General features: G+C 49.3%; 1 protein-coding gene across 1 annotated transcript; it reads right to left on the reverse strand.

Annotated features, from left to right (window-relative positions):
- Nucleotides 1-1,182: 1,182 nt before the first annotated feature.
- Nucleotides 1,183-10,569, reverse strand: LOC132511923 (V-type proton ATPase subunit e 1-like). The gene is made up of 2 exons (XM_060135737.1): nt 10,551-10,569; nt 1,183-1,685 (listed from the first exon to the last, which is right to left on the reverse strand). The coding sequence occupies exons 1-2, from the start codon at nt 10,567-10,569 to the stop codon at nt 1,435-1,437; spliced, it is 270 nt and encodes an 89-aa protein (XP_059991720.1). The 3' UTR covers nt 1,183-1,434.
- Between the last annotated feature and the right edge of the window lie 880 nt (nt 10,570-11,449).

Consider the following 11,449-nt stretch of genomic DNA (forward strand, 5'->3'; position numbering starts at 1 on the left):
ACCTCTCCCATCACTGACCCTCCTGCACGCTTTGCCCCGCCATCCATGCCTCTCCCCATCTCCAATCATGCTGCCTTTTTTCACACTCTGCCTTTGCACGTACAGATTTGCTAGGGACAGAATGCTTGTGTCCTCCCAAAATTCAGGTTGAAATCTGAATCCCCAATCTGATGGTGTTTAGAGTTGGGGCCATGGGGAGGTGATTAGGTCATGAGGACAGAGCCCTTATGATCAGATTAGTGCCCTTATAAAATGAGACCCCATAGAGCTCCCTCGCCTCTTCTGCCATGGAAGGACATGGTGATAAGAGACATTTATGAACCAGGAAGTGGGCCCTCAGCAGACACCAAATCTGCCAGCACCCTAATGTTGGACTTCCCAGCCTCCAGAACCATGAGAAACACATTTCTGTTTATAAACCCACCCACCTGCTCTATTTTCGTTATAGCAGAGGCTGAACAAACTAAGACAAGGTCCTTGTCTGAAAAGTCTTAGTCCGTCTGGCACGATTCTACTTGGATAGAATTCAAGGCCCTGCTCTGCAAAACCTCCCCTAACTGTCAGCTAAATATCAATAGTTGTCCCCTCGAAATTCCCACATTCCTCTGTCTATAAAGAGCGCATCTCACTTCATTCTGCATTTATTTTTCTATGTCTGTCTGAGTCTACTGGATCTTGAGGCCAAGGATCGATGCAAAATGGTGTATATAGAATGGATAAACAACAAGGTCCTACTGGAAAGCACAGGGAACTATATTCAATATCCTGTGATAAACCATAATGGAAAAGAATATGATAAAGAATATATATATATATATGTGTATAACTGGGTCACTTTGCTGCACAGCTGTAATTAACACAACATTGTAATTCAACTATACTTCAATAAAAAATAGATTTTTTTCCATAGAAAGCAGAAAAAGAATTCATTCCAAAAGAGGGCAGAAATAAGATATTCATCCTGAAAATATACTTTGGTATAATTCTGGTGGGACAGATTTTCCCTCTGAGCATGTTCTCTTACTGACGGCCCCACTGGAGTCTTATTGTCACGTAACAGTTTTTAAACACTTCTCTGATTCTTGTGTTGTGAGCAGGCAGGAACCATCTTCAAATCCACACTTTCCAAGGAGAGAGTAACGTTATTTCTCAGAAGAACAGCACTTTCTATCTTGGAAGAGTACATAAACATTTTATAGAGGCAGCACAGTTTAGATTCAATAGACACATCATTCATCACAGCGTGAAAAATGTGATAGGAAAAAATACTGCATTGTAGAATAAGATATTCAAATGTGGTGGGAACGTTTAAGGCAGCTGATGGCCAAAGTGGGCGAGTCAAGGAAGGTGGTCTGCGTATGGAGGTGATTTTGCATCCAGAGGAGTTCTCTTCGTGACCTCAGCGACTGAGCACTGGCGAGCAGGTCTTCTTCCTCAAGGCCAATGATGCTTGAGGTACCAGATGGTTTCATTTTTCAGCTGTGGTCCAAAGAGATGGTTGAGTGGGGCCAGAATTGCAATCAGCCAAACGAGATAGCAGCAAACGGAACAGGTCACCAACATGGTGATGCTAACTCCCCGGTTGGGACCCTTTGGGATGAACCAGGGCATCAGGAAGCCGACGAAGCCCCAGAACACGCTCACCACGATGAGAAGCACGGTGAGGCCAGTATATGGCACGATTTCTGTGGGTGAATGGTGGGTATACGGTAGCATCAGATTTTCCAAGAGACAGGGAACCAGGATCTGTGGAGTCCCTTGGTTCTGAGTTGCTGACCAGCATGGAGCTCTCAGCACATGTGGTATGAGAGTGATCTCAAGCCAGATTCACATGGGTATGTTGATCTCTGCAGGTCTGACCTCTTCTCCCTGGGGTTTGTAGTCCAGAAAGGGACCCTCTGTGACAGGCCCAGGTCTAGGATGAGGGGAGTAGGCACTTGCTATAGGCCCAAAAAACCCAGTAATCAAGAGAAATGAAATTTAACACAATATTCAAAAAAAATCAGTAAACTACAGCCCATGGGCTGGATGCCTGCTTTTTATTTTATTTTATTTATTAAGTTTTTAAACATGTTGTTCTTTTTTTTCACTTATGATTTTGGTAAAGACTTAAATTATTTATCTATTATTTTTGGCTGCTCTGGGTCTTAGTTGTGACATGCGGGATCTAGTTTTCCAACCAGTGATAGAACCCTGGCCCGCTGCACTGGGAGAGTGGAGTCTTACCCACTGGACCACCAGGGAAGTCCTTAAGTCCTTGCCTGCTTTTTTTTTTTTTTTTTAAACATCTTTATTGGAGTATAATTGCTTTACGGTGGTGTATTAGTTTCTGCTTTATAGCAAAGTGAATCAGCTATACATATACATATATTCCCATATCCCCTCCCTCTTGCGTCTCCCTCCCATCCTCCTTGTCCCACCCCTCTAGGTGGTCACAAAGCACCGAGCTGATCTCCCTGTGCTATGCGGCTGCTTCCCACTAGCTATCTAGTTTACATTTGGTAGTGTATATATGTCCATGCCACTCTCTCACTTCGTCCCAGCTTACCCTTCCCCCTCCCTGTGTCCTCAAGTCCATTCTCTACGTCTCCATCTTTATTCCTGTCCTGCCCCTAGGTTCTTCAGAACCATTTTTTTTTTTTTTTAGATTCCATATATATGTGTTAGCATACGGTATTTGTTTTTCTCTTTCTGACTTACTTCGCTCTGTATGACAGACTCTAGGTCCATCCACCTCACTACAAATAACTCAATTTCGTGTCTTTTTATGGCTGAGTAATATTCCATTGTACATATGTGTCACATCTTCTTTATCCATTCATCTGTCGATGGACACTTAGGTTGCTTCCATGACCTGGCTATTATAAATAGAGCTGCAATGAACATTGTGGTACATGACTTTTTTTTTTTTTTTTTTTTTTTTTTTGCGGTACGCGGGCCTCTCACTGCTGTGGCCTCTCCCGTTGCGGAGCACAGGCTCCGGACGCGCAGGCTCAGCGGCCATGGCTCACGGGCCCAGCCGCTCTGCGGCACGTGGGATCTTCCCGGACCGTAGCATGAACCCGTGTCCCCTGCATTGGCAGGCGGACTCCCAACCACTGCACCACCAGGGAAGCCTTGTTTGTGGATTTTTTGATGATGCCTGCCTGCTTTTTAAAATAAAGTTTTATTGGAACCAGGGCTGGGCTAAGGAGGATGAGGTGGGGGACTGAGAACAAGTTTGGATCTTGTCTTTATTTGAAAAATTTGTATTTTGTTCATCATGAATTTTTGCATTAATTTTGATTAAAATACTGCATTCAAATATTATCTATCTTGATTTCTGAGGTTTGGGGCACCCCCCTTACCTTCTGTGCCCCAGGAAGTGCCTCACTGATCTTCCAGAGTTTCCCCCAGTGTCCTGAAGACACTGGGTCCCAAGACGGGCAGCTGTAGGTCACTGTCAGGCCCCCAGGGCTCACTTCCCCTGGGTCCCTGGCTGACCACAGCCCCAGCCAGCCTGTATGAAGGAGCTGAGGGCCTGGACACCTTCTGTCCTTTGGGGATTGTGATGAGGTTTTTCTTTGGATTCCTTAGGAAGTTACGTCTCCCCTGGCCCACTGACATTTGATTATTGAACAGCTCCTATCTGCCAGCCACTGGGGGTAACAGAACTGAGATTCTAAATGCCTTTTAAACCCTGCCCTCCAGCCCCTTTGCCCTGCCTGATCCGCCCCTGTCCTCTCTTCTGACTGGTCCCTCTCCTCTAACCTCACCACTTTGCACCCTAGCTTCCACAGCACCACCAGGGTCACCCGGACAAGGTGCACATCTGACCTCAGTGTTCCCCGGATAAACTCTCCAGTGCCCTGGGCATAAGTCCCAACACCCTAAACAAACCCTGCTCCTGGGCCAGCCCAGCCCTTGAATCCCATCTATGTTCCAGGCTCACCAGACTCCTCGGGATGTTGCTGTATGTGTCTTTCCTTCTTTCTTGCTCCTCTGTCTTTGCACATATGGTTCCTTCCCCTTGGATGCCTTGTCCCCTGAACCAGCCCAAGGGTCTTCTCCTATTATGCTCTGATTCTCCTCTGTTTACCTCAGTTATCCCATTCATTCCTCTGCAATGACGTTATTTATTTACAGGGCTGTGCCCACACCCCTCCCCCACCCACCCCCACCAAACTGTGAGCTCTTGGAGGTCAGGTCATGACCATTTTGTATCCCCTCCCCTCCTGCAGCGCCCCAGCCCCACACCCGCAGTACAAGGCCTGGCAGAAAATAGGCTCTGAGTGAATGAACGAATGCGTGAATGGAGAGGACATAGTCTTGTTTGCCCCTCTAGGATTTGCTACGCTCGCAGCAAGATTTTGAGCAGAGCCCTCAGCCCTGGCTTCATCCTAGAGCTCACAGCATCAGATTTGGAAGTCAGGGGTTCCTGGTGCCCCAGCAGTAGGGAGGTCAAATGAGAAGACACTTCAGGAGAGCTGGGCCACTCCAGGGGAGGAAATGAAAACTAAATTGAATTAATTAGGGGTCGTATTGAACCCTGCTTCTTGAATGTGCTGAAGTCTGATTAAACAAACAACAAAAAAGATAAAAATCGCTTAGTTACTTTTTTTTTTTTTTTTTTTTGGTAAGAGAAAAGAGAAGAAAACAAAATGTTGATTTAAGATGCGGCCCAGGGCTGGGGGCCCAGGGGAAACCTGGTGAAGGCTCCTGTTGTTTGGGGTCGGAGGTCGCGGGAGCAACGCTGCCTGGGGATCCAGCTCAAGGTTCTGGAGTGATGGAAAAACCTGGCCTGACGCTTTTCCTCAGCGGACCCTTAACTCGCTAACAGGAACCAGCTGAGCGAACACAAACAGAGGTGCTGTGCCGGCACCGATCCCAGCTTCCTCTGAAATTTCCAGGCCTCTTTTTTCCTGTCGGATTCCAGACAGATGAAATTTTCCTGGCCCCAGCCCTGCTCCTGGCAGCATCTCCCCTCTGAATCACCATAAATCAGGGCTGGGGGCGAGTGATGGGATTTTCCTGATTGACAAGCCGCTACCCTGATAAAATGGGGGTTCCGTTTCCTAGGCTGAAAATAGCTCTGGGGGTGCTGTCCTGAGTCCTCCGCATCCCAAATCCCTGTAGGTATCTGCTTTGGATTTTAAATATTCATATCTGTCTGTGATTATGATTTCATCGAGAAGGGCTGTGGACGTGCAGATGTGAACTGCTGGGGGCCGCGGTGGTCGTAAGCGACACCATTGTTCGTGGGGTCACTTGCGGGGGGGGCGTGCTGTACATTCCTCAGAGCCTCCATCATACACGGAGTCCCCAATTAATTTCAATACAAACACCGGATCTGGCCTCTCCTGCGCCTTTGCAGCCATAACACATGAGGTCATGCTGCTTTGGTTAACCGGAGGAGTTTTGGGGCGAGGTGGGGGGGGGCTTCCAAGTCCCTGGGGGATCTGTCCTGCATGGCTCAGGCTGGGCTGTTTACTGCAGGGGGTCCACCTGCGCACCCGAACTCTCTTTCTCACCATCCTTTTCTCAGAAACTCTGAAATCTTTTATTCTTTCTTTTCCCAGTCCCTCCAGCTTCATCACAACCACGCCATCGATAACCCACTGTCCCTGCAGTTCTTTGGAAACACCCAGAGCCCCTCACCCTCTGTACTTTTGCTCAAACAGCTTCATCCACTCGGGGCATGTTTTTGCCCCTTCATATGGCTCCTTGTTCTTGAAGATTTCCTGAAAGAGTTTCTTCCTCCAGGAAGCCTTCCCCATCACTCCATTCAGAGTTAAGTACCACTCTCTCCTCTGTATTCCTATAGCTCACAGATTCTCAAACATGAGCCTGCGTCAGAGTCACCTGGAGGGTTTGTTAAAATACAGATTGCTAGGCCCACCCCCAGTTTCTGAATCAACAGGTCTGGAGAAAGACCTGTGAATTTGTATTTCTAACAAGACCGCAGGAGATATTGATGCTGCTCTAGCCCCACGTGAGCACCTCCAGTGATAGAACTTATTCTGCTGTGTTCCTATGACCTGTTTGTAGTTTTCATCTACCGGGAGGACTGGGACGGTCTTTTTCAGCTCTATAGCCCAATACACAGTGAAGTTGCCCACTGGAGGTTTGTTGATTGAATTGTGGACACAGAACCGACTTGCTGGTCACAGAGCTCAGTGGAAGGGAGGAGCCTGCCCTTTAAGGACCTGGCTGCTGTTGTGCAGAGGGGGGCGCCCGGGCAAGAGGACTGGTTCGTGGGGGATCTCTGGAGCATGAGTGGGGGTCAGCCCCACTTTCTGCAGGTCTCCCAGAAAGCCTGAAACAGGAGGGTCACTGATTCAGCTGCTGGGCAGAGATGCCAGAGGAGGAATGGGAGTCAGGGTTTCAAGTTGCTTTTCTCCCTTTGAGACCCAGAAACGCCCAGATGATGAAAGGACATGGGGACCCTGTCCCTTTTCTTGAGCACCATCGGAATGCCAGCTCCTGCCACCTCATGCTCCAGCCACATGGCCAGGTGAGATCTCAGCCCCTGCCCCAAACTATGAGGACACATCCTATGCCTTAATCATCTTTGCAGCTGCCCCTTCCCCTTCCACACTTTGAACTGTTTCCTATGGTTTCTTCAATGTACCGTTTCTTCCACAGCTCACACCTTTGCTCATGCTGTCGCCCCTGCTCAACAATCCCTTCGTTCCTTCTTTGCTGGTCGAAATCCAACACATCCATTCTAGGCTGAGTCCAGATGTGCCACCTCCGCTCCGTGCAGGTCAGAGCCTCCTTGGCTCCCCTGCGGTCCCACCCGGTAGCAACATCACGGTCTGTTATATTTGTTCGAATGGGTTTGGTTTCCGCCCCAGATGGGGTATTTGTTCCTCTTCCTCTGTTCTCCCGCCTCTAGCACCCTTCCTGGTTTACAGTGGGTTGCTCAGTCGGGGCCCTTTGAACGGGGTTGTACCTGCTCATCTCGGGGAACGTGTTGGTGAGAGGGATCAGCTTGGGGCATCACTGACTCTTTTTTTTTTTTTTTTTTTTGCGGTACGCGGGCCTCTCCCGTTGTGGAGCACAGGCTCCGGATGCGCAGGCTCAGCGGCCATGGCTCGCGGGCCCAGCCGCTCCGCGGCCTGTGGGATCTTCCCGGACCGGGGCACGAACCCGCGTCCCCTGCATCGGCAGGCGGACTCTCAACCACTGCGCCACCAGGGAAGCCCCATCACTGACTCTTTAAGTGCCAGGGCTTCTTGGCTGAGCAAGGGGTCTTCTCCCCCCAGCTCCCCATTCCAGGGTGGTCCCTGTCTAGCCACACACTCAGCTGAATGGGACAACAGGTTGGTGTGGAGGGGGGTAGTGCCCAGAGATTCCCAAGTCCAGCTGCAGAGAGTTCAAAGCCCGGTTCTGCTTCTTCCCACCTGGGTCAACTTGAGCAAGTTATTTTTGTCATCGAGCCTCAGTTTCTTCTTCTGTAAAATGGGGAGTATAACCCTCCCTTGCCAGGCTGTGGTAAGGAATAAAGAGGATAATATCTTGCAGGCTTCAGGAACAGGCCGTGGCATGGCTGCCCCTTCTTCTCCACCAGAGCTTCAGAACAGAGACCTTAAACTTTTTCTTTGTAAGTCCCTGCTCCCCTCCGTAATTTTCTAACAGTAACAGAGGAGAGCAGTCTCAGAGGGGAATCCATCAGGGCTGGGAACAAGCTGTTTCACCCCTGCCGATTTCAGCTGGAAAACCAGGCCCTTAGACAGGCGGGAGGAAAAATTATTAAAGGATTAAATCCAGAATAATCCTATAAGCCCTAGGAGGCTCAGAAGGCAATAAGCCACAGACTTAAAGTCTGATCTGTGAAGTTATGGGGGCGGAATCAGCATCGGAAGGTTGGGAGTGGGTTTGAGGTATACAATGCTGTTAGATCTTTTCTGAAAGGTGGCTTCATTTTCACCGCTCGGACAGTGTTTTTTGTTTGTTTGTGTTTTGTTTCTCCCTCCTCTTGTCATGGTTTTTAATAACAATGAGCAAGCTGCAGGAGTGGGGGAACTTTAGCTAAAATTCCATAAAAATAAAACTTTAATTAAAGTACACAAGTCATGAAATTCCATCCTTGTAAAGTGAGATGTCTTGGGACTCTGCCCCAAGCAGATCTTGCTCCCTGAGGCCCCGGGTTCACACGGGCTCCTCCTCGGGGGGCCGTGATAGCTGACACTCAGCCTGGACCCTCGTGTTGCCAGCTGAGTGAGGAGGCGTCTCTGGGCCCTCCTCCACAGCTCTCTCCGGTGTCCTGCCCAGAAAGGCCGGGAGGGCCACGGGGCTGGAGTGGGGGCGTTTTATAGGACTGGAGGCAGGCCCCGTGTGTGGGCTTTGGAAGAGACAGAGCACCCTGAGCTTCGGGGGCAGAAAGTGCATTTTTCACATTTTCCCAGGCAGCAAGAAGAGCATAGGCTTCCCTGGTGGCGCAGTGGTTGAGAGTCCGCCTGCCGATGCAGGGGACACGGGTTCGTGCCCCGGTCCGGGAGGATCCCACATGCCGCGGAGCAGCTGGGCCCGTGAGCTATGGCCGCTGGGCCTGCGCCTCCGGAGCCTGTGCTCCGCAACGGGAGGGGCCACAGCAGTGAGAGGCCCGCGTACCGCAAAAAAAAAAAAAAAAAGAAGAGCACAGACCTGACCACTGGAGGCTGGGAGTCTTCTTTTCTAGTTTCGATGATGTTACAACGAGCTGGACCACTCAAGCAACTCTCTTTTTGGTGGGCCTGTTTCCCCATCTGTAAAATGAGTCGATTAGATCCAGGGATTTTGCAAAGTGCCCACTGAGGAGACTTAAAGATCTCACAGAACCTTCCTCAGGGCCTCTCTGGGGGCTTTGGTGCTCAAGGCTTCCTCTCCCCCTTACCACCTTCCCTGACTCCTTTTGTCTGTTTTACAGATTGGGTTTTCTGGTAAGATTTTGTTTGAAACAAAGGGTCCTGAGGCTGAAAATGTTTGAAAACTGCTCAGGACTCCTCTGGTTGGAACAGTGTGCGATCTGCCCTGTAGTGTCTGACTCTGCCTTCCTTCTGGCAGCGAGGTCCTCCGTCCTGCTCTAGTGTATGAGGACCCCTTGCCCTCACCCCCCATCACCTTCCTTTCTTCTACAGTAAGTCCCCTACATATGAACCTCCAAACTGTGAACTTTCAAAGATGCAAACGTGAGTTCGCATGTCCAATCACGTAAATTAGTTTCTGCGTCTGGCGTACGTTGTCACGTGCACGCATCCTCTGCAGTGGTTGTGCTTTTGTGTACTTTACTTACAGTATCGTATAGAGCAGCAGTCCCCAACCTTTCCCGCACCAGGGACCGGTTTCATGGAAGACAGTTTTTGCACAGACCTGGGGCGGGGGGGTGGGGGATGGTTCAGGCGGTAACGCGAGCGATGGGGAGCGGCAGATGAAGCTTCGCTCGCTCACCTGCCGCTCACCTCCTGCTGTGCAGCCCGGTTCCTAACAGGCCGCGGACCAGTACCGGTCTGTGGCCCGGGGGTTGGGGACCCCTGATATAGAGTACAGTAGTACAGTATCTTTATTTCAAACCCAGGATGTCCAGAAGCAAGCGTAAAAGCAGTGGTGATGTAGCTGGTACTGCTAAGAAGCACCAGCTGTTGTACTGTACTACTGTACTTTTCAAGGTACTGTATTAAAAATGTTTTCTTTATTTTTTGTGTTTGTTTGTTTTTTATGTATTATTTGTGTGAAAAGTATTATCAACCTATTATGGTACGGTACTATACAGTGATTGTGTTAGTTGGGTACCTAGGCTAACTTTGTTGGACTTACGAACAAAGTGGAATTACGAACGCACTCTCGGAACGGAACTCGTTTATATTTTGTTTTCTGAGTCACGGAACTCTTTGAATTGGATGAAGATGACCAATCTTCTCTCCAGAAAAATTCACATAGAAAAAAATACACACACTATGAAAATATAACTGTTTTAGCCTTCAGATCCTTTTGGGAAAGAAAATGTTTTCCTTTGCAAAAATGACTTGATGGGACCTCAGGCCCCAGAGCAGGGCATGAAAGGCCCGAGCTTAACAAAGTGATGACTAACCGCACTGTAAAAGAAAATAGTTCTGTTTGCAGAGTCTCGCCGCCCTGCAGGTACTGCCTTCCTTTTGCTCTGGGTTGAGCCAGACTGGAAATCAGCCCCTCTCCACGACTTCTGTACCAAAAAATGTGTTGCAGACTTGGCCAAACTTTGAGGACCAGCAAGGTAAAGTAGACGGAAACCCTTGCTGTGTTCAGACTTCTGGTAGCAAGTGATTAAACCGCAATTCAAATTTCTTAAGAAAAAACCCAGGAAAAATGAAATGTGTTGACCCATCTAGCTGGGCAGTTGATGATCGAGCCATGGTCCCACTGAGATGTACAACTCAAGGGGGCGCTGTTCACATTGTGGTAGCTCAAGAGAATCCAGGGACTCAAAGGACACTCCCTTCTTGTCCCCCTGTCTCTCCTGGCTTCGCATCTTTTGGTCTTCATTCTCTTTCCTGTAGAGAGGCCTATTCCACACAGTTGGGAAGATGTGGCCCTAGCAGCCCCAGGCCTACCTTGAAGCAGCTCAGTCATCCCCAGTCTCTGGGGCACGGGGTACCTTAGTAGGATTGGACCAGACCCGGGTCAGGTGCTTAGCCCGGTGGCGGGTGAGCCTGGATACTGTATATGGCAACACTTTCAGAATCATGGAACTGGGGAAAAGAGTCCTCTGTTTTCACCCGATGGTGAAAGAGACACTGGGCAGATAAAAAACAAAGACACAACACACGCACAAATAGTATTGAAACAAAACGAATGTCTGCTCTCTACCTGACTGGCCCTTGAGTCTTTAGGCCAGTCTGCAATATACTTGTGTGTGAGTGATTTTGTGTGTGTATTGAAGGCACAGAGAGGGGCTGATTTCCATGTCCAGGTCAATCCAGAGTAGAACAAGGGCAGTACCTGCAAGGTGGTGAGACGCTCCACAGACAACTAATTTGGAAGACCATAGAGCCAGTGATAAACAGGAAATTCATTATCGAGATGCCAGAATCCTTGGAGGGGCTGGGAGGGGTGCATGCGGGATGGAGTAGGCACTGATTTTATTAGAGCTCGAAGGATCGGGTGTCTTAGCTGACATCCGGATCACACACACGCAAAATATTGCATACGATTCTGAGGACTCAGGATCCCCTGAGTGGAGAGCCCCCATCTCGGACCCTGCCTCCTCTTTCAGAGTTTCCTTCCTTCCTCCACACTTAGTCATGCATTTCCTCTCGTGCAGAAGAGTCCAAGGCTGAGGCCTCAATCCCAACACTCAGCCCCACCTAACTCCGCTCCGACGTGACACCTACGCTCCCATGGGAATTTTCTGGACTGTTCTCAAAGGACTACCAGGCAAGCCTGTCTTCTGCATTTGTACCATTTTCCTCCCCCCTCAGGATGAGGTAGCAATCCCAAGAGACAAAAAGTC

The sequence above is a fragment of the Lagenorhynchus albirostris genome, chromosome 20, assembly GCF_949774975.1.
Source record: "Lagenorhynchus albirostris chromosome 20, mLagAlb1.1, whole genome shotgun sequence".
NCBI classification, from domain to species: Eukaryota; Metazoa; Chordata; class Mammalia; order Artiodactyla; family Delphinidae; genus Lagenorhynchus; species Lagenorhynchus albirostris.